At 37.9% G+C, this 23891-nt stretch overlaps 1 protein-coding gene and 1 pseudogene across 6 annotated transcripts in view; both read right to left on the bottom strand.

The window, feature by feature from the left end:
* DCX (doublecortin) overlaps nt 1-11523 on the bottom strand; it is a 119468-nt gene extending 107945 nt beyond the window's left edge. For 4 of the 6 annotated variants that reach the window (XM_007992584.3, XM_007992588.3, XM_007992586.3 and 1 more), the window contains exons 1-3: nt 11465-11523; nt 9345-9730; nt 350-690 (exon numbers count right to left, since the gene is read on the bottom strand). In XM_007992584.3, coding sequence (XP_007990775.1) covers nt 350-690; nt 9345-9708 — 705 coding nt within the window. In that variant the 5' untranslated portion in view covers nt 9709-9730; nt 11465-11523. Of the gene's footprint in view, nt 1-349; nt 691-9344; nt 9731-10063; nt 10387-11464 lie in introns of those variants that run through there. The other 2 variants (XM_073013444.1, XM_073013443.1) reach the window with 1 other exon arrangement.
* A 9080-nt stretch (nt 11524-20603) lies between these two features.
* On the bottom strand, nt 20604-20701 carry LOC119620993 (U6 spliceosomal RNA; annotated as a pseudogene).
* Nucleotides 20702-23891: the final 3190 nt, after the last annotated feature.

Here is a 23891-nt window from a genome sequence, read left to right as displayed (position 1 = left end):
TCACGTGTATTGAACAATAAAGAATGCATCATATAATAGCTAAATTCATATTCATAAGAATTCATAGAACCTAGATTCTAACACATCTTTCATAGCAGATAAAGAAGGTGAGGCTAAGTGACCATTCTGCAAGGTAAATCAGAAGCAGATTGAATTTCAGAGCCTCAGATTCCTGATTCATTGTTTTGCCTGCTGAAAATACATTTTCTCCAAATGAAACACATAATATCAGGTTGTGATGATGAGATGTGGAGGAAGAGTCCATCTATAAGAAATGATATTTTAGGTATAACATGATCATGTAAGAATTTAGAAAAAAATGAGAAAAGTACTTTGAAAAAGTACCTACCTGTTTTCCATCCAGAGTGTAGAGTTTTTTGACAACCCCGGTCTCCAGTTTGATGGCTTCTGTGATATCAGTGAGAACTTGCTCAAAAGAGTGGGCTGTCTTCTTGTTCAGAAGCACACGCACAGCTTTCCGAGGCTTCACCCCACTGCGGATGATGGTAACCAGCTTGGGGCGCACAAAGTCCTTGTTCTCCCTGGCCTGCGCACTGTTGCTGCTAGCCAAGGACTGGGGGGCTTTCATATTGGCAGATGTTTTTACGTTGACAGACCAGTTGGGATTGACATTCTTGGTGTACTCCACCTTTTTAAAGAAGTTGTCTGAGGAACAGACATAGCTTTCCCCTAAGGCAAGAAATAAGTGATTAGGTGATTAGTTTAATAGCAGATATATGGATTATTCTAACTAAACAAATACACACTGACACTGGATTGGAACTTTTCAATAAATGGTGATATTAACCAAACTTACGTGCAATTCCTAATTGGGCTAAAAACTTGGCTCATCCAAATTCAAGAGTAATTCTCAAAACATCCTTCAATATAATGGCACACCTAGTTGAAGAACTCTGTAAAGCTAAGGGTTCTAAGGACAAAGAGCATGTCTAAATTTAATATAACAAGTGGAGTTCCAAGTTTGATATGGTTTTTTTGGAATTTAAACATTTATGTTAGTTTCTAGGATGTTTAGCTTTCAGGGGCATTGCTGGAGCATTTTTAACATCTCTATTTCTTAAAATCCCTGTCCTATTTTTGGACTTAAAGTCCCATCCCTTTGTTATATTATGAACCAAGGAAAACTTTCAAATTTAAAACATTTTTATGCCAAGTTAAAATGAACCAAGTAACCTTGTATATCAGGCATACATACATACCTGATAAGAAACCAGATCGTCCTTTGCACAGAGTATATGGCCAAGTATGGAATATTGAAATGTGAACTGTGTGTGCATATATTGAATGTTTATATGTGTGTATAAGTGTGTCCTCTACTCCTTACACTACACTAGGTAGAGAAACTGTCTAAATAACAACCTGTACATATAAACACCCTAGCTCTTGCTTGAAAAATACTCTCCTGTTTCTACCACTCACCCTTCATCTTTCCATCCTCTCAAAGGATGCACATAAGATCTGTATTCAGGGTCATCTTCACCAGTGCTCACCCTTGGCTGCCACAAGTAATGAGGTAAAGAAGTGAGAATACATTATACAGCCTGATTTATGGATTGGAAGGATCTAGTGTAATTTTCACATTTACCTTGGGCTACAGGAAATGACTAATATAGCCGAAGAAATGCAGGGATCAGAGGCAAGAGGAAGGGATTGGACACCTGGGACTAATAGGAATAGAGATAGAAAATAGGAAGAGAGATAGGCTCAGCCTGGGGGAGAGAATATTGGAAAAGGTTGAATTCATTGAGTAAAACACATTAGCCTCAAGGTATCTAGAAGTTCATTGAGAGGTTGAGCTGCAGAAACAGTGTGATTTAATCAGGCTTAAGTTTTCGGTAATAACCCTAAATAAATAAATAAACCCTAGCCAGTTCACAGAAAGCATTAAACACAATTATAGTCTGATGGCTCTCCTTTGGTCTCAGCAGGAGAACTGCATTCAGAAACACCAGGCTGATAATTCACTCCCTTTGCAAATATTTATTGCTTTGCCATAGCACCAAATCCTTTAAGACATGTTAATGAATAAATTTCTCAGTAATGCTAAGAGAAGTTTCAGTCAAAATCTCTCGGGTACCTTTGAGGACGTGTGTGTGTGTGTGTGTGTGTGTGTGTGTGTGGAGGGGGAGGGTAAGTGGCATCCAACATAAGCAAAGTGGCTTCCAAAGCTGCCCTCAGTCCCAGAGTTCTATCTTGACAAGGGGACAAAGGGATGATTTTAAGTGAGGATAGGCACCCTTACTCACTTGGTGCATACATGGACACCCAGGATGAGATGGTCAATACCCCAGCCAAGAGAAGCTCTGATTTCTCTGACTCCCTTGCTGGTTAACCGAAACCAAGTGATTACAGGCTGGGGTCTTTAATTTTTGACTTAAAAGGATGAAGGAAGGGGCCTTTTTAGTGTCTCCATATATTCACAGCCAATAACTCCCATAACCCTAGAAATGGTCTCTTGACTTAGCAGTTCACCAGATTCATTGCCACCTTGCAGGAGGTCACTGCCTTTGAGTCAGATGTTTTCCATAACTTGTCATGTACTTTAAAACTGTCAGACAACTGGTGGTGTGGAAATGTGAAGCTATATATTTATGATTTCACTCATCCTGTCTCCTCTGGAGAGTCAGCTGTGTAGCCCTATTAGGACTTTGGACTTTTTTGCTCCCATCTCTTAAACCTCTTAAGCCTCTGAAGTATGAGTATGATTAACCATCTCCAGATGAAAATGAACATGATGACTGACAGTTAAAGTATCATATAGCACCCAAGAACTTTCCAGAGGGCCCAGCCCTCAGCCAAATCTATGTTGAGCACCTTCCAGTGGTACATTTTACTCACTCGACTCTCTGGTTGGGCTGAATATGGAGTAATGGAAAAAGCGCAGCTGATGTGATGTCAGTCAGAATGGGGTCCCCAACACTTCCTAGTTGTGCACTCTAACCTCCCTTCCCTTCAGTTTCTTCTTTCCAAAGCAAGGGTGATATTAAGAACACCTACCTTGTGGGGTTGTTGTGGGGCATAAATCAGATGATGGATAAAAAGTGCTCAACCCATGGCCAGGCACAGCAGCACATGCCTGTCATCCTGGCACTTTGGGAGGCTGAGGCAGGTGGATCGCTTGAGATCAGAAGTTCAAGACCAGCCTTGGCAACATGGTGAAACCCCATTTCTACTAAAAACACAAAAATTAGCTGGGCATGGTGGCACATGCCTGTAATCCCAGATACTGTGGAAGCTGAGGCAGGAGAATTGCTTGAACCAGGGAGGCAGAGGTTGCAGTGAGCCAAGATCACACCACTGCACTCTACCCTGGGTGACAGAGACAGTGAGACTCCGTCTCAAAATAAAATAAAATAAAATAAAATAAAATAAAAATAAAATGCTGATCCCAGAACCTGGAGCATAGTAAGCACTTGATAAATTTCTATTATTACTAAGCCCCTAATCTTACGGAATAGAGGAGAGAACAAGAAGGAAAGAGCAAAGAGGAAAAAGAGGAAGAAATTCCTGAGAGAAAGAGACTAAAAAGAGGAATAGAAGCTGAAGAGAAAAAACAAGAGACGGTATCAAGGGCAACCATCTAGGAACTGAACTGCGATTACAATACGACATGAGCACTTCTGGGGACCTGTGATTCAAGGATAAGATTTCCTGCTGGTCGGGAGGAGGCTTCCAGTTGTGGCAAATGCCAAATATAGGAGATTTATGCTAACACCCAGCAAAGCCACTGCTGCCACAGCAGAGGCCCACTGAGGGTAGGATATTTATCATCGTCAAGAGTGACGACTCAGGAGTCACACAGACCTGGATTCAAATCTCAACTAGGCACTTAAAAGCTGTGTGACCTCAGGGAAATCACTTAATCTGTCTGAGTCTCAGCTTTGCCATCTCCAAAGCAAAGATAATGCACTAGGTGACACCTGAGTCCCTTCTAGGTCCAAGAGTCCATAAGAAGGAATCTTCTTCTCTTTTCCATCTCAAACAGGCTTGAGAAAACAAAGCTGTTAGGATAATTAAATGTTAAGAAAATAGCTGCCCACCTCCAAGGACTCTCCACTTCTATGCTAGAAAGACATCAAATGCGCTTCTTTGCTAGACTAAGACTTCCTTGTTCTGATTTTGCCAGCATTTTCAATGTCTGCTGCCAGAACTCAGTGCCTCCTGCACATCCTGCTGCCTGGCACTTGGAGCTGGATGAGGTGTGTCGCACCTTTACACAGCTGGGTTCCCATCCTGCCACAGCTTCCAAGGGCTATTTCCTACCAGTTGGGGGCCTAGAGGGAAAGCTGGCTTCAGAGCCAAGCAGGGTGCAAATTGGCTGGAACTAAAAACCTGCTTTAGGGTGAGGGGGTAAGGAGTGAAATCATGGAAGCACAGCTGAAAGGGCAGAAATGAAACAAGCTGTGGGCTCGAGATGATCTAATGTCTACCTCCCTTCTCTTCAAGAAGGCTCCATTTTCAAAAGCATTATGTATATATTTGTAACTTCTCAGCACAAAAGCACTTCTGCCTGGGTTTTCTCCTCTTCTCCAGGATTTCCTGACTCAAGAAGGAATATATTAAATGACACTTCACTGTATTATATTAAAATATTAAATGACATTTGATTATATTATCATATCTATTAGCAATGCAACCCTCCCAGGTATCTTAAAATTCTTGTGTTTGACAATGTACTCGCTTTAGTAGTTAGAGAATAAATTAGTGAGAAGGTGGATTCATCTCATTGAAACATATGAGCTATGGTAAAAGAACTGGATCATAGCCAGTGTGATTACACAGCTCAGATTTTCTAAGACTGTTCCAATTGTAAATATTCTGTCCCGTGTTCTGTGTAATAACTCTTGAACTTGTCTCAATTTGAGTTCAGAAAAACTGGCTAGTCATAAATGATACCCCCAAAGTTGATCTGGATACTTGCATACAAGAAAATGGGAAAAGAATTGGACCAGCCATAAAGGGAAAGAGAAAGATTCTTAAAAAAAAAAAAAAAAAAAAGACATGACAAAAGGAAAACCCACCAGTGGATTTTATTCATTGACCTCCTTGGGATACAGCTAATGAGGACCACATCCTACATGACTTCACTAAGACCCTCGGTGTACCCAAGGACTGTGGGAAAACTGACATCAATAACCTTTGATCCAAAATGCTGCCCTTGATACTTTCTGTATCTAGCAGAAAACTGCAGACTAGAGACACTAGACAAAGGAGTGCCACAAGGCCAGAGTGATTATTAACCAATCATTTTAAACTTTCATGTATTTTTAGGCTAAAGATGTAATAATGTGGCCATTTGAAAACACAGTGAGTTCTATGCTCTATTATTCCTTTAAGATGTAAAAATAAAAAAATAAAAACAGATTTCTGCATGTCTCAAAACTCCTACCACTTTAGTGAGGTGAATGGAACCATCAAGATCACCCAGTCTAATACTTCCCAAGTCTAAGTGCTCATAAAAATCATGTGAGGAGATTTGTAAAAACACAAACACTGGGTCCCCACCCCTGGGGATTCTGATTCAATAGATCTTGGGTGTGGCCCAGGAATGTAATATTTTTCTAAAGCTCTGAAAGATTTTGAAAGGCAGCCAGGTTTAGGAACCACTGATGATTACAATCCCTTACTAACATCATTGTCATAATCATTATTATTATTATTTCCGTTATTAGTGTCTTTACATCATTAATAATAATAGTACCTGTAGCTATAATTTTACCCTGTCAATGTGTTTCCACATCTATTATTTAAGTTTAACTTTACAACCACCCTGATGGATAGAGAAGGCAGGTGTTACTAGTCCCATTTTACAGTTAAAAATATTACTCACAAGAGATACACAAATGTGGTGGTCTACATATACAATGAAATATTATTCTTCAACAAAAAGGAATGAAGTGCCAATACATGGACAACACAGATAAAATTTGAAAACATTATTCTAAGTGAAAGAAGCACAAAAGACCACATAGTATTTGATTCAATTTATATGAAGTGCCCAGAATAGGCAAAAGTGTGGAGACAGAAAGTAGATTAATCATTGTCTAGAGCTGGAGAGATTGAAGAAAATATTCAGTGACAACTAATTGGAATAGGGTTTCTTTTTGAGGAAATGAAAATGGTCCAAAATTATGTTATGATGATGGTTGCACCACTTGATAAATCTTCTAAAAATCATTGTACGCTTGAATGGGTAAATTTTATGTTATGCAAATTATACCTTAATACAGTTCTTTGTTTTTTAAAAGAGTTATTTTAAAAATAATTAACATGAGTCACATTAATGATAAGGACAAGTCTATGATCATGTAGCTAAACCAGCTATAAACTAGGATAATTCAAACAATAATAACTACCTTTTATTAAGCACTACTGTGTGCCAGGCAGAGTAATATGCACTTTATATCCACTGTCTTGTTTAATCCTCAAAGCCGTTATTCCCACTTTACAGATGACAAACTGAGGCTTAGGGAATCTAGATGGTTTCCTCAAGGTCTTATAGGCTAGCACTGACAGATCCTGGATTTGAACCAAATCGGAGTCCAAAGACTTCTTTTTTTCGTTATAATCTGCTGTTTCTAAGACTAGAACTCAATATCCTGATATTTCACACCAGGAAGTCTAACTGAAAGCAATGTGTATGACTTTTTGATCTTTCGTTCAACCTCTTGTGAAGGGGAACAAAGTCAAAGGACTTCTGTCCTCCATTCCCAGATGGGCAGTTCTAAAATATAAAATAGGAAAGAAAAAGACACATTGTCTTCATCCTCCTCATCCCAGTGCCCTTTCCCATTTGGCTCTGTGTCAGTGGGAAAATTGATCACATTTCTTAACACTATCCCAGAGATAGCCCTGAATTTTCTTGACTGAATAGGCAGTACTCAGGACTAGAAGGGTATTGAGGTCCACTGTGCCTTGTAGTTGTAGATGACATGTGAACAAATGCAACTGAGCCCTATTCACACTTCACATAGTCCGGGAATTCACCAAGAAGTACCACTGCACCTGGGAGTGACAGACAAGAGGAGTTCAATCTAATATGACTCAAAGGGAATCAAGGCAATAGAAAGCTGCAGTCTTTTCAAAATTACATTTATTGCCTACCTATGTTGAACAGAGATTATCACCAGCCCTCTCGTAATACACCAATACACACACACACACACACACACACACACATATCTTGGGAGAAAAATCAATAGTAAAAAATGGTTTTGGGGGAAAATTTTGTGCATATCACCTCTCTTATATCAGACACAAGAATATTCTAATACTTGGTCTGAATACAATGTCACTTGGTTCAGTGCTCTTTCCTAATGTCTATTGTGGTCTTTAGAATATCACAGTCCATGGACATGAGGACATATTGGGTGATACAGGGTGCTTTGTCTGTGAAAGTTTTTATGGAGAAATCCCTGAAATTTGACTGAGATGTGGATTTTACAGTGACAAAAGACAGACACCCTAACAATTACTCTGTTGGACAGCTCCCTCGACCTAGCTTCAAACCCTTCGAGGTTGCTGTGACTCTCCTTTATTTTAAGACAAGCACTAGGATGGTCAATCCTTTGATGCTCAGGAAGGGCCTAGGATTAACCTCTGCCTGTCCGTTGAGCACACGATGAAATAATCTAAGCTTCCTGCACATTGCTTTTCAAGGTCATCTACGTAGAAAAATCTCGGCCAGGCACGGTGGCTCACGCCTGTAATCTCAGCACTTTGGGAGGCCAAGGAGAGTGGATCCTGAGGTCAGGAGTTCGAGGCCAGCCTGACCAACATGGAGAAACCCCATCTCTACTAAAAATACAAAATTAGCCAGGCATGGTGGCACATGCCTGTAATCTCAGCTTCTCGGGAGGCTGAGGCAGGAGAATCGCTTGAACCCGGGAGGCAGAGGTTGTGGTGAACCAAGATCATGCCATTGCACTCTAACCTGGGCAACAAGAGCGAAATTCTGTCAAAGAAAGAAAGGAAGAAAGAAAGAGAGAAAGAAACTCGAACTTGAACCCTGAGACTGAGATGCAGCAACCATATGGATGCTGTCTCTTATGAGTAACTAGTCCCAATCACTTTGCCTGACTACTTGGGCAACAGCAGCTATTTGAGAGAAGTAGGATCTTGTACAAAGGAAACCCTCATTCTCCTTTGTCTGGGAACATAAGAAACTTAGAAGCAGTGAAGCAGAGGTTTTTCCCACATCAAATCCTTTAAGGTGCTATTTCTCCTTCCTTGATAGTTATTTCATAATTTGGTTACTCTAGAGATCTGCCTGCTTTAAACTCACCTTTGCTCAGGGAAAGAAAGGAGTGAGGAGAATGGGCTGGATAATGGGGAAGGGGCTTGAGGAAGAACACATTAATTATCACCACTCCTTCAGGCTGTTCTTTAAAGCACTGTATTAGGTCAAATTGATCACATGTGTTATATCTACCAATTTAAAAATAGGGAAGCATCCTCAGTATAATTGATTTGATAATATAGAACGTTAAAAAATGTGACCCAAGATCTATTTTCTAAATGACCATGAGGAAGACTCTATGGCTGGGTAAGTTCCAGTAAGAGGTGGGATTTTCCCTATTCTGAGGTGGGTACACAGGTTGTTGGGATTTTTGGCAATCTACGTAGAAAATTTAGTTGCCATACAAAAATCTAGAGAAGTTATAAGGGGATTTAGGTATAGTGAGTCAATTCCTATTCTAATAGGAATGGTCTTTATTAAAATACCAGACATACCTATAGCTTTCTTTGGTATTTCTCCCAATGACCTCAGCCTTAGGGACACACCCTAAAGTAGGCTTTTTAGAAGCAACAGCTGAGCAGCAACCACTTACCTAAAAGAATAATCCTCTGTGAATATGTCCAGGAAATTCTGCTCTTAAGGTGCTTATTTCCAATGAGTTGCAATTCACAAATAATTTCTCAGCAGTTCAAAGAAAATTTGGGCATAATATTTTCTCTGTTAACCCAACCAAATGTCCTTCCTTGTTATACCCGTAATGATTTCATGTTCTGCCTCAATAGTGCTACTCAGAGTTAATTATGAACAAAATCTAGAGTAAATGCTACAATTAAGATTTTCCTTTTTATACCCTGGCAGATAAGCACAATGCATGATCACCACCGCTCACACTTCAACCTCAGCAGAGACTGAAGGGTGATTACTAATGGCTCTGTTGATGTCTATAGCATTAGAAATTTGAGCATCAATCAACCTGGTGTTTTGAAAAATACATTGCCTAATTTTTTTCAAAGCAACCCAAGAATGTAACCATAATCAATGATGCCACCTCCCACCAAGGGCCACCACCCACTATTTAAATTACCTTCCTCCAGTTCATCCATGCTTCCGATCTTCCTGGATCCATCAATGGTGTAAATGTAACGCACTCCCTGAGGCAGGTTGATGTTGTCAGACAGAGATCGTGTCAGGTCAGCCAGCAAGGCGTCAAAGCTGCGAAAACGGTCAGAGGACACAGCGTACACAATCCCCTTGAAGTAGCGGTCCCCATTGCGGTAGAAACGTACCTTCTTGGCTTTCTTCTCATTACTCAGTGCCTGCAAGGTTCTGGTTCGGTAGAAGCTACAGTGGGCGCTGTGAGTGGGGCTAGGCAACCCATTCATCCGGGAGCCTCGCATGTTCCTGGATGTCTTATCTCTTTCGTCAAAGTGTCCAAAATCAAGTTCCATATTTTGGTGGAACCTCAGAGACCTGAGCGTTGGAGAAAGGGATGGGGGTGAAGAGAGGGAAAAACAAAAAGGGACGAGGAGAGGGAAAAAAGAAGGGATTTCAAATATTAGCCAGATCCAGATCTGCAATCTGCTGCTTGTGAAAAGAACTGGTTGAAAAAAGCCTGTGACCCATCTGCTGCTTGCCCCTGACCTGCAGGAATATTGATCTTAATAGAGAAGAAGGAGGGGCTGGGCGGGGGTGCTGGTGGTTGTGGGGGTTGGGAGTAAGAGATAGAGAGGGAGGCACTCTTGGCACTGTTCCAGACAGAGGAGAAGGGGAGATTTTGAAATAGCTGAAAATCCTGAGACTTACTGACAGTGGCTCCTATCAAATTGTAACTTCGGGCTAAATACATTAAAACTGGCATCTGTTTCCTCACACATGCCCACATGACTAACAGTTGTAAATGAATCCATAGCCTGACAAAATTCCCCTTGAAGAGAACAGAAGGAGCTAGCCAAGGTTAGCATCTCCAGCTTAGGAAGCAGTCTTTGCATTTCAGTACAATGACTATGAAGGGGGAGTGTTTTCATTTTATTCCAAGCCCTCTTTCCTACTCTAATGTGTGCATCCCATCCCCCCAGAATAAACTAAGATTCTCCTTTAAAGGGACAGCCTCCAGGGAACAGCCAGTGTCTTTGTGCTATTCATCAAACCCTTTCCCCACCAAGCTGGTGCAGCTATCCGACATTCATAAGAAATAAGCTAGGGGGGAAAAAGGATTAGAAAAATAAGTTATTTAACAAGTTATTAGCTCTGTCTTCCCCCGGTATCATTTGTTCACAAAATCCTTTTTTATTTTTTTTTCCCCCAGTTGCTCCACCCCCTCCCCCCCGATGCAGCAACACCTCTTAATGGAATAATTTAATTGTTGAAAGATTCACAAATGAGTCTCCGAACAGCATATGGGACCTTTAGAAGGAAGCACACCTTTCATTGTTCTGGGTCTCTACCCTAATTGAAGTGACATTTTACCCTTACAGCAGGCAATTCACCCCAAACTTGTATGTTGCCCAGGTGCATTAGCTGAGGAAAAGACGGTCATTTGTCAGGTTTTGCTTTTCTCCCTTCTGTTGAACCCCCTCCCCCACCAAGAACCCCAAACAATCAAAACATGAAACCCAATACAACTGAAGCCCCAAATGCTAGCAAATGTAGTGACATCCTAAGAGCCAAACTATTAACATGCATCTCACAGATGGAGATAAAAGGACTCACAAAGCAAGCAGGGTTCAGCTGCTACACACTGCCACATCAATATATTTGCAAGGGACCAGGAGGACAGGAAATAAGAAAGACTGATGCCCAATGGGTTTGCCAGGCTGAATTCCCCCTTTTTTCCAATGTCACCATGACCTATGCTGAGCTCAGCATTGTCTCTGTCAGACAACCTGCAGTGGTAAGAGACCCCACCTCCTCAAGGCAAGTAGCAAACATTTCCCCAGGCGTGCCAGTAAGGCTTTGCTTTGCTTTAGGATCAGAGGTAGTATTATTCTAAATTAACATCACAATGAAAACAAAGGAACGTCAAACTCACTTTTCCAAAGGAAAATCCCAGGTAGAAGCTTAGGGAAAAAATCGGATAGAATAAGGCAAAAAAGGAGAAGAGGAGACAGAGAGACAGAGAGAGAGAGAGAGCAGGCTTTGCCTTGTGCTTTTCCCGTTTGACATCTGTTACATTCTGCTTGAAAATCACTTAAAAGCCCCACTCACCGGTTTTCTGCTGGTTGGGTGGAGATGCTGAGAGAAAGAAAACCAATCTCTCTATGCCTTTGTTGTCTGAGCTCCAAGCAAGAAATTCCTGCCAGGGTGGATAGATGCCTTCTAGGTCCTAGTGCCTTGTCTAGCTTCTCCCATGTAACTCAGGCTTAGTGAATCCCCCCAACCTCCTATGATTAATTACATGCTTTTAAAAAAATTCACAGGCTGCATTAACAGCTAAAAAGGTTTCATTTATAACCAACAGGAAATTGCAGGGTAGCAAAAAGATTGCGCAGACAAAATCAGAATGCTCTAATGAGCAATGTGCTAGCCCTTTCTTTTAGAAAACTGGCAATTTCACTTGGCCAAAACCTTGGCCTAATCTGCCTGGGGGCCAGACTCAGACAGCCAATCCAGGCTTCTTAGAAATTGTAGCTCTCTTCTTTTTACCCTCTTGAGTGGAAAAAAATAAATAAATAAAATCTGCAGATTCTTTAAGGCAGTTTAGCTCAAGTGTCCAACAACTGCTTTTTTGGTCTTTTTTTTTTTTTTTTTTTTAATGAAGTCAACAAAGTAGACTAAGAGGAAGTAGGATAGGAGCAAAACAAGGGAAAATAATTCTAGAATATTATGGAAGATAGAAGTAAAAACGACACCCCAAACCTTTTAGCCTATTGTAAGAATTTGGTTAATGAAAGGTTAATGTGGCATTTACCTTTGACAGTTTGGAAGTTCAAACCCAACCCAAAGACCTTTCTACGTGAAGTAAATCTGATGGCTACAAAATAAATATTAACAGATTTCTCCTCAGATTGCTTATTTGTCACTAACTGATTGCTTTATATAAAATACGTTACAAAAATCTCAAGGAAGCATCCAAATTGAACTAATTAGATCAGGCCGAACTATAAAACAAAAGAGAAAGGTGAGAGGTTGAATGGGGTAGGGAGATGCTACTATCTTCACAATTGAGGCTACATGCATCAATATGTAGCAGCCTTGAACTATCATGGTTCTATTTTTGCTTGGTTTCCAGGAAGCTCAGAGCTAATACCATGCTCAGTAATTATTTTATATCTGATTCCTAGTATAATTAACACTTCCTTTTATATAGTGCTGTTGATCTTTTGTATTTAAGCACTTTCTCTGCATGTGTTTTATTGTAAGCTGCAGTCAAGTAGTATAAAAAATATGATTGTCTTTCTTCTGTGAAAGGTGTTGACTCAGCAAAGCCTGGAGCTGTCTGTTAGTTGAGTGGACAGCCTCAAATGTGCAACCTACCTAGTTAAGTCCCCCCAACAACTTGCTGCTGATTTCTTGGTTACCATACAAGTACCTCAGGGGAATGCATGTCTCTGCCCTGTTTTCCTCCATGTGTCCTTACCTTACCTTACCTTGTGGCAACGTCATGAAAAATCAACATTATTCAGGCTAGAGGCAAAGAAAAATCAAGGAATAAGGACAGGAAAATATGGAAATTCCAATAAGGTTAATGTCTTAAAAATTCTTTCCTGCACATCATAAGCATTCAGTAAATATGTAGCAATTAATTTTGCATCAGAACTCAAAATCATTTTATTTCTGGTGAAGATACAACAATGGATGGGATAATACAACTTAAACACGAACCATTTGAAATGTATTTTAGAGGAAATTTCCTCATAATACAGGCTTTGCAATGCTACTGTGGAAGCTGAAAAATGTCTTTATGAGACAGCCTTGGATAAATGACTTTGTTTGCTTTATATATACCAGAGAGCAGAGGGAGAGGCAGGATCAATATTACCTTGTTTGAGATATGTGGGCATTAAGAGGTGTTCCTTAAAAACAGGAAAAAAAATTCTGTGGGCAAAAATGTTTGAAAAGTGATGTGCTAAACAAAGATAGTTTTGCTTATCATAAAACTTGTCAGGGCCCTTAATATAAACTATAAAATGTGTCTCAAAAAGAAAACAACTTGGTATACAGGGCTTCCACTTATTTTTTAAAGCTCAGAACATTTTGGTTGCCCCAGAACATGCACTAATGTTCTGCAGGGATAAAAAACTTTTGCAAAAATTGGACTAGATCATCTCACAAAGATATTTCTTCTCAAAGAACTCTCAGCTACTTACCAACACCTTCTTTCTCACTTCTTCAGAGGAAACAGGCCACTGGCAAAAGAGAAGGTCTCAGATGTGAGTCCAGGGCAAAAGTACATCTTTAAATATGGAAGTCAACTTTGAAAGTCAAGGGAAAGTCACGGTTGAGGGCTCAATGGAGCGAAATGATTTAAGAAAAAGAATAGCAACTCCATGTTGGAAATGTAGCAATAAGACCTTTTGATTACTTACCATGTGCCCTGTACCACAGGCAAGACACTGAAGGAAACATCCATCACTGCCCCTGAGGGGCTTGATGACTCATTGAGGAAAAGAGATAGCACAAGACTAAGCATCTTGCAAAAATCATGAAGAAAGGCTTAGATCTTTCTTGATATCCTGCAGTCTGGGTTAATCAAACTCAGCTTAAAGAGCAGGGTCGAGAAATCTCTCTTCCATCTCTCTCTCTCTCTCACACACACACACACACACGCACACACAAAAAAAATACCAAAAAATTATTAGTTTATGTTACCAATCAGAAGCACAAAGAGTAGGATACAGTGTGGGACAGAGTAAGCAAACAGGAAGTGAGGTTGGAACATATTACAAGATTGTTTATGCAAAGGGCCTTTATTGAGAAGATCATAAAACTATCAAAGAACGTAACAGAAGCTGTTAATAAATGTAAAGTCAGACCAGGCTCATGGATAACAAGATGCAATGATGTAAGATAACAGTCCTCCCCAAAGTAATCTATACATATGAAGAAATTACAATAAAAGCCCCAACAAGAATTTTTGTGAAACTCAAAAAATTACTTCAAAATTTTTGTGGAAGAATATAAAACTCTAAGAGTAGCCAAGATCATTGTAGAAAAGAGAAATCAGAAGCCAATATCTGCCCCACAAAAAATTTGTTATAAAGCTATAGTAATGAAGATAGTGTGGTGTTGGCCTATAGGACAGAAAAAGATTAATTAAAACAGATATCAGCATAAACAGGAACTTGCTATATCATAAGGTAATGCTGAAAGCATGGACTCTAGAGCCAGGCTGCCTAGGTTCAAATTCTGATTCTACTAATTATTAGCTAGGGACCTTGGGTGAGGTACTTAACCCTCTGTGCTTCACTTCACCCGTCTGTCACACGAAGGTGATGATAATAACAGTAGCATTCTCAGTTGTTATGAGGATTAAATGAGCAAATATATGTATAGTGCTTAGAACAGACTCTGGCATATAGTATGTATAAGTATTAACTTTTATTATCCCCCGAATATTCATATGCCAGCTACCTCACTTCTTTCAAGTCTTCACCCAAAGGTTGACTTCTCAACAAGGCCTACCTAGACTACCTGATTTAAAGTTACAACCTTCCCTCTCAACCTAACAGTTCAAAATTTTTTACTCTCTTTATTTTTCCATAACATTTATCATCTCCAACATACTATATAATATACTTATTAATTACATATTTCCTCAAGGTATAATATAAGCTTCAACAGGGTAGAAATATTCTAACAGCTTTAATGGTATATGTAATTCACATTATCAATAGGACTACTTTTGTCTATATTTTTAATATTGCATTTTAAGTGCCTAGAACAATACCTAACACACAATAGGTTTGGGTATTTGTTGAACTGTATAAAGTAAGGAACTCATAGAGTATTCAATAGATAGCATTAAGTCAATTAACTTTCATATTAAAAAAACAAATTAGATACTCCCCTCACACTATACATAAAAATAATCTCCAGATGTTTTAAAGACCTGAATAAATAACAAAACTTTAAAATTATTAGAATGAAGCAAAAAAGGTTTCCTTTAAATCCTTATGGTAGAAAAGAATTTAAGACACAGAAAGCAGAGATCTTATATGAACATATTGATAAATTGATTTCATAAAAATTTACAGCTTCTAAAGGCAAAAGACAGCATTTAAACATTAAAAAATAAATAATAGACTGAGAAAGATATTTGAAACTTAGATATCTGACAGAAAGTTAGTGTCCTGATATCTATATATGACACATAGATGTTGATATAGTTTGGATTTTTGTCTCTGTCCAGTCTCATGTTGAATTGTAATCCCCAATGCTGGACCTGGTGGGAGGTATTTGGATCATGGGGTTGGATCCCCCATGACTTGGTGCTGTCTTCCTGATAGTAAGTTCTCCAGAGATTTGATCATTTAAAAGTGTGTGGCACCTCCCCTTCAACACACTCATGCATGCGTGTTCTCTCTCGCACGCTCGCTCTCTTATTCTCTCGCTCTCTTGTTCTCTCGCTCTTGCTCCGGCTTTTGCCATGTGAAGTACCTGCTCCCACTTTGCCTTTTGCCATGACGATAAGCTTCCTGAGGCCTCCCCAGAAGCTAACGTTGGAGCTATGCTTCCTGTACAGCCTACAAAACCATGAGCTAATTAAACCTCTTTTCTTTATAAATTATCCAGTCTTGGGAATTTCTTTATAGAAATGCAAGAATGGCTGAATACAGCTATATATAAAAATATATATGTAAAATTGTAGGTATCACATATATGTGTGTGTGTGTGTGTGTGTATAGCACTATGAGCAGTAGTCCAAACAATTTCATATGAAGTCATCCTAGCTATCGTCCTCCTATCAGTCCTATTGATAAGTGGTTCACTGAACTCAGATCATGTAGGACTTTAATTGTTGAACAAACAAACCCTTAATAGCAGCTATACCATTAGGATGCCCTGATCCAACATAGAGGATATGTTTACCTCACCAAATAAACACAGCTCTTAGAACCTCATATACAGTTACCAATCAGACATTTTCTCTATCCCAATAACCATAACACAGAAAACAAGTAGCTTTCATCTGTTTACCCTTAGTATATATCCTAAGTATACCCTCTGACATCAGTACATGCTTATTGTCTTATTTCAGCAGTTCACCAGCTTTCTGGATCTCTAGCTTAATCTAGGCACCTTGATCATCATACCATCCCAATGGACATAATACTGATCGAACCTGTAGGGTTCCTGTTATCCAACAGATCCAGTGGTGCTCAAAAATAGCTATAGCAGCTCAGGTTGTTATATAGAGATGGTGGCAAGTCCTAATAGGAGAATAATTTGTGTAACCCCCTCCCCATCCCTCAAAGGTTTTGAAGAAAAGCCTCTTGTAAAGTAGCTCTTGATTTTCTTGTGTGTTCTAGGCAAGAATTTAGTGCCTGACCATGGGAAACAGAATGACCCTGGAACCCAAGCTTCCCATCGTATATGGGTTTTATTTGATCTGCCAGGACATAAAGTTGAACATGCACAGCAGCATTTCCTTTTCAAATAGAACTGATATATAAAATCAGGACTTGGCATGTCCTAAAATTTTTTGAGAAAGTAGACGTTTTATCTGTAGATGTCCTTGCCCAGCTACATCAGAGCTTGGTTAATATGGCTGACGAATAAAACGTCCATGATGATAAGGGTGGAAGATACATATAGCTAAACAACATGAGGTTCCTCTTATCAAAAAACTAGTCTGGCTCCAGCCCTGCTGAGTGCCCAGTCTGCCTCTAGCAAAGACCACTGCTGAACTGCTAATTTGTAACCATAACCCAGTATAACCATATGCCTACCTGGTAACAATATAATTACAACTGTCATTTGGGAGGCAGATGTTTGCCCTCAATAGAATAGACAACTATTTTTTATACATGCTCACATTGGCTAATCCACCATCCATGGATTTACTGAATATCTTATTCATCATCACAGTATCTTTGCAACATTCGTTCTAATTAAATAATTCATTTGTCAGCCAAAAAAGAGGGACAGTAGCCTCATATTCATGGGTTTCACAGGTCTTACCATGGATGCCGTCTCTCAGAAGCAGCTAGCCTTATTGAATGGTGCATTACCTAACACTGAATCAGTTTATGGCCTTAACTGGGAGGCTACACCTTGTGAAGTTGAAGTACTGTTCTATGGATATAGTTGTGCTCTGAACTAGCTACCTATATTTCTCTTATAGCCAGGCTATCAAAGAATGGAAATAGAGATGGTATCAATCATTATTATACCTAATGACCCACTCACAAAAAGTTGCTTCACTCCCTGCAACTTTGGACTTGGTGTGGTTTTGGTTTTTAATTCCAAAGGGAATGGTATTTCCATCACTTGAAAGTTAGAGCAATCCAATACCAGCAAACCACCAAAGGTTCAGTTTTTCTTAAAATAAAAATTGGGATGATGCTACAGGGTAAATAAACAAACAAACAAAAAACCCAAACAGACAAGCAAAATAAAAACAAAAATCCCTAGCAAATATGGAGTATGTAGTGGAGAAAGAAAGTTATAAATGCCACAACAACCATATGAACAAATTAACTCAAAATGAGTCAAAGGCCTAAATGTAAGAACCAAAAACTAAAACTCTTAGAAGAAAACACGGGTATAAATCTTTGTAACTGACCTTGGATTAGGCAATGGTATCTTTAGATATAATACCTAAAGCACAAGCAACTAAAGAAAATATGAATTGGATTTTATCAAAATTTAAAGCTTTTGAGTATCAAAGGATACCATGAATAAATGAAGAAGACAACATATGTAATAGAAGAAAATATTGGCAAATTATATATTTAATAAAAGACTTCTCTCCAGAATGTAAAAGAGCTCTTGCAACTCAACAATAAAATGACAAACAACCCATTTTGAAAATGGGCAAAGGATTTGAATAGATATTTCTCTAAAGATGATATACAAGTGGCCATTAAGCACATGAAAAGATGCTCAATTCCATTAACTATCAGGGTAATGCAAATCAAAACCATAGTCAGACATTATTTCACAGCTACCAGGATGACGAATTAAAAAAATATATATAGACAATAACAAGCATTGATGGGGATGTGCAGAAATTGAACCCTGATTACTAGTGACAATATAAATTAACACAGTCACTTTGGAAAATGTTTTGGCAGTTTCTCAAAAAATTAAACACAGAGTTACAACATAACTCAGCAATTCTACATTTAATTCTGCATAATCAAGAGAAACACAAACATCTGTCCACATAAAAACTTGTACTTAAATGTTCATAGCGGCATTATGCATAATAGCCAAAAAGTAGAAACAACTGTCCATCAACTGATGAACAGATAAACAAATTATGGTGTATCCATACAATGAAATATTACTTAGCCATAAAAAGGAATAAACTACTGATACATACTACAATGTGGATGAGCCTTGAAAACATTATGCTAAGTGAATGAAGCCAGGCACAAAAGGCCGCACATTATATGACTCTATTTATATGAAATGTCTAAAACAGGCAAATCTAAAGAGACAAAAAGTACATTAGTGGTTGTCTTGGACTGGCGGTAGGGAGAAAGAAGTGACTGCTAATGGGTATGGGTTTTTCGGGGGTTGTTTGTTGGAATGTTCTGCAATTATATAGTAGTTAGTGATGGCTGCACAACCTTATAAATATACTCAAATCCACTAAATTGTGCATTTTAAAGGAGCAAATTTTATGGTGTGTGAATTGTATCTCAATAGAAAAACTATAAAAATTTATACATAGATGTTTGGAGCAACTCTATTCATAATCTGCAAAAAAGTAAAAACAGTCTAAGTATCCTTCAACCGCTCAAATAAATGGATAAACACTCTGAGCTACATCCACACAATAAATTGCTACTCAGCAATAACATCAATGAACTACTGGTAAACACAACAACTTGGATAACTCTCAAATTCTTATGCTAAGTAAAAGATGTCAGTCTCAATAGACTGCATAGTGTAGGATTCCATTAATATGGCATTCTAGAAAGACCAAAAATAGAGACAAAGAACATAGCAGTGTGTGCCAGGGGTTAGGTGTGGGGTGAAGGTGTGACTACAAAAGGATAGCACAAAGGAGATTTGAGGGGTGACAAAAGTGTATTTGATTCTAATTGTGGTTCACACAAATTCTAATTGTGTTGTTAACACAAATCTGTACATATGTTAACATTCACACAACTATACACCAAAAAGTCAATTTTATTGCATGTTAATTTTAAAATGAGGTGTTTAAATATGGCAAATTTTTATGATTGGGTAAAACTCAGTGGTAGGTATATGGGTGATCCATCTAGTTATCTCTGTACATTTTTTTATTTTTTATTTTTAAATAATTCTAGATTTACAAAAGGTGGTAAAATAGTACAGAAGCCCATGTACCCTTCACTCAATTTCCCCCAATGGTTGCAAATTAGTAAACTGTAGTACAATATCAAAATCAGGAGTTTGATATTGGCAAAATATATTTAATTCTATGTCATTTTATTTTGTGTATATATTAAGTGGAGCTGCTACCACAATCAAAATATAGAACTATACCATCACCACAAGGATTGCTATTGCTACCTCTTATTAGTCACACCCAATACTCCATCCCTTCATCATTCCTAATTCCTGGACACCACTAATCTGTTTTCCAGCTCTGTAACTTTATCATTTTGAGAAAGCTATGTAAATGAAGTCATACAATATGTAACCTCTTGAGATTAGCTTTTTTTCACTCACCATAATGTTCTTGAGACAAATCCCAGTTGTTACATGTATCATAAATGTATACCTTTTTATTGTTGAATAGTATTTAATGGTAAGGATATACCACTGTTTGTTTACACACTCACCTATTGAGGGACATTTTGGTTGTTTTCAGTTTTGGGCTACTACAAATAAAGCTATGTGAACAATCGTATGCAAGTTTCTGTGCAACTATAAGTTTTCACTTCTCTGGAAATGAAAAGCCTAAGATTGCAATTACTGGGTCATACGGTAATTGCAATATATAGTTTTATAAGAAACTGACAAACTGTTTTCCAGAGTGGCTGTGAGATTTTACATTCCCACCAGCAATGTATGAGAGATTCAGTTTCTCTGCCTCCTCACTAGCATCACCTGTCATTTTTTTTCTTTATCCATTCTAATAGATGTGCAGTAATATCTTTTTGTGATTTAAGTTTGCATTTTCCTAATGTCTAATTATGTTGAACATATTTTCATGTGCTTATTTGTTAATTATATATTTTCTTTCATGAAATGACTCTGTCCCTTTTACCCATTTTCTGGTGCAGGGGCCATGCTAATCCTGTCCGTATCGTTCCAATTTTAGTATATGTGCTGCCGAAGCAAGCAGACCTTTCACCCATTTTCTAATAGGACTGTTTATTTTTTCTGATTTTGAGTTTTGAGAATTCACTATATATTTTTCATATCAGTCCTTTGTCAGATATGTTGTTTGCAAACAGGTTCTCTCAGTCTATAGCCTATTTTTTCATCCTCTTCACATGGTCTTTCACAGAGGAGAAGCTGTTAATTTATTCATTTTTTTCCTTTACGGATTGTGGTTTTGTTGTCATGCCTAAGAACCCTTCATGAAGCCTAGGTCCTAAAGTTTTCTCTTATATTATATTCTAAAATTTTTATAAACGTATGTTTTACCTAATTCTTATGATCCATTTTGAGTTAATTTTTGTATAATGTGTGAGGTTTAGGTTGTGGTTCATTTTTTGGTAATATTTTTTGTTCATGTGTCATTTTTTGTTCATTTTTTGTTATTTTTTGTTCACATGTCATTTTTTGTTCATATTTTTTGTTCATATGTTTTGCTCTAGAGCCATTTGTTGGAAAGAATATCTTCCATTGAGTTGCTTTTGCACCTTTGTCAAAAATCAATTTGATATATTGGTGTGAGTCTATTTCTGAGTTCTCTATTCTATTCCATGGATTTATGTATCTATGCCTCCTTCAATATTGAAGTCTTGATTACTGTCACTACATAATAATTCTTGAAATTGGGTGTACTGATTTCTCTCATTTTATTCTTATTCTTAAGAACTGTGTTGACTATTCCAGGTCTTTTGAGTTTCCATACAAATTTTATAATACTCTCGTCTATATCTATAAAAACTCTTGCTGGGATTTTTGATAGAAATTGTGTTAAACCAATATACCAATTTGGGGAGAATTGACTGTATTGAATCTTCTCATCCATATACAATATATTCCTCATCATTCATTTAGGTTGGATTTCTTTCCTTAGTATTTTGTAATTTTTAGCATGCATGTCCTATACATGTTTTGTTGGACTTTCACTTAAATATCTCATTTTTAAAGGATTGTGTATTGTATTGTAGTTTAAATTTTGCATTCCTCATGTTCACTATTAGTATCTAAAAATGTAATTGATGTGTGTATGCTGATCTTGTATCTTCCCACCCTGCTGAATTCACTTACTAGTTTCAGGAGTTTTTTGTCTTTACCTTGGGATTTTCTATATGGATCATCATACCATCTTTAAATAGAGATAGCTTTATTTCTCCCTTTCTAATCTCAATGCCTTTTGTTTCTGTTTCTTGCCTCGTCACACTGGCTAAAACCTCTAGTACTATATTGAGTAGCAGTAGTGAGAATGGACTTCCTCAACTTGTTTCTAATCTTACCTGGAAAGCATTCAATCTTTACCATTTTAGTATGATGTTAGCCGTAAGGGGCTCTTTTGTAGATGTTCGGTATCAAATTGAGCAAGTTCCCCTTTATTTCTAGGGTTTTCTGAGGAATTTTTTTAAAATTATGAATGGGCATTGAATTTTGTCAAATGCTTTTTCCATATCCATTGATACAATCATATAATTTTCTTCTTTATTCTGTTAATATGGTTTATTACATAAATTAATTTTCAAATGTGTAACATTTTTAATGTCTGATATATTTCTTAGTTTTTTTTCTTAACTTGAAGCAAATATGAAATAAGGTACTTTTCTGTACTTCAAAATAATTTAAAAATTACACAGACTTGTAAAACAGTGTAAGCAATTAATTACTCAGACAAATGTGTGGCAGAAGGACATACAGCTTGGTAGTCAAAAAGAGAAACAATTTGTAAAGTGTAGCTCAGTAGTACTTAACCCAGGCTTCACAATAGAATCAGATGAGATGCTTTTACAACCTACTTTTAACTATGATTTCATTGATCTGGTGTAGTTTCATTGATCTGGTGTGGTCTCAAGCATTACTATTTTTCAAAGCTACCCTGGTGATTCTAAAGTACAGCCAATGTTGAGAACCACTGGCATTGTGGAACAAACTTAACAATGTGGACTTTAGACTCAGATGCAAAGTACCCAGTAGTAGTTATGATACATATAAAGGATATATTTATCAGACTTAGAATATAGAAGTATCTCGTACAACTTACGGGAAATATTCATAGAAAGCGAAAACACATATGTTTTCATCCTCTTCTCCTTCCTGCTGGTTAAAATTTGAATGACAAAATTTGTTCCCAAGCAGCCATCTTGTACCAGAAAGTGGGTGCCAGGTATTGAGAATGGCAGAGCAACAAGATAAACTGGAGCCTGGTGATTACAATACAACCACATCAGCCCTGGAAAACTTCCTTACAAATGTTTTTTAAGGCATAGAAAAATAAGCTTATACATTTATTGAACCCCTGTTATTTATAGTTTTTTCACTGGCTCTCTTATACCTAATACAAAGGAAAAAATGTTAAATATAGGCATGCTTTAAATTACTGTTGGTGGGTCAAAAACTGTGAAGAATCTGAAGGACGGGAAGTAGTTAGGCTCTGATTGAAGAAGGAACCACAGCACAAGGCACACAGGGGAGAGTATTCTTATAGATGGTGAAATAATCCCAAGAGTTCTCCGGACCAAAAGGTGAAACCTAGAACCAAGCAGTGGTCTTAGAGGCAGCCACTTTGTATAACAGGAAGAAAAGCCAAAAAACTCAGCCCCTTTTTATCCCTCTACCCACCACATGGACCAGCAAGCAGTAACAGAGGAATCTGTCTTCAGGTGAAAGCAATAAGTACAGGAGCTTAAGGCTGTGAGACAGGGTAGTGCCTTGGGTGATGATGACGGGCAATGGCTAAGAAAATAACAATATTCATGAGAAATAGCAAAGCACATATAGTCATCAAGTTACCCTTCCTTATGGCATGTTCTCCATCTCACTCACTCTCGCTGAAAATAGTACCTCTGTCTGTTTCCCCTATTCTCTGAAATAGATTGCATAGCCAGGGGAAGCAGACAGTCTAATATGATATCTCAACTACAAAGAGAAGCATATAATAAGAGACTTGCCAAACATTTAGACAAAGAAAATCCTATGAAATGTAGACAAAAAGACTCAACAAATTAAAAGACTTTCACTACAGTAACAGTCCTAAGAACACGAATATACAATAATAAGCTCAAAATGATAAGAAAAGATATCACATCAATGAAAGATCAAGCAATTATGAATACAATAATAGGCAAATATGAAAACTTAAGAGACTTTTAAAAGTAAATAATAGATG

This window comes from Chlorocebus sabaeus, chromosome X (genome assembly GCF_047675955.1).
Source record: "Chlorocebus sabaeus isolate Y175 chromosome X, mChlSab1.0.hap1, whole genome shotgun sequence".
In the NCBI taxonomy this organism is placed as follows: domain Eukaryota; kingdom Metazoa; phylum Chordata; class Mammalia; order Primates; family Cercopithecidae; genus Chlorocebus; species Chlorocebus sabaeus.
The sequence above is the reverse complement of the archived record's forward strand: the minus strand, read 5'-3'. Positions and strand labels throughout refer to the sequence as shown.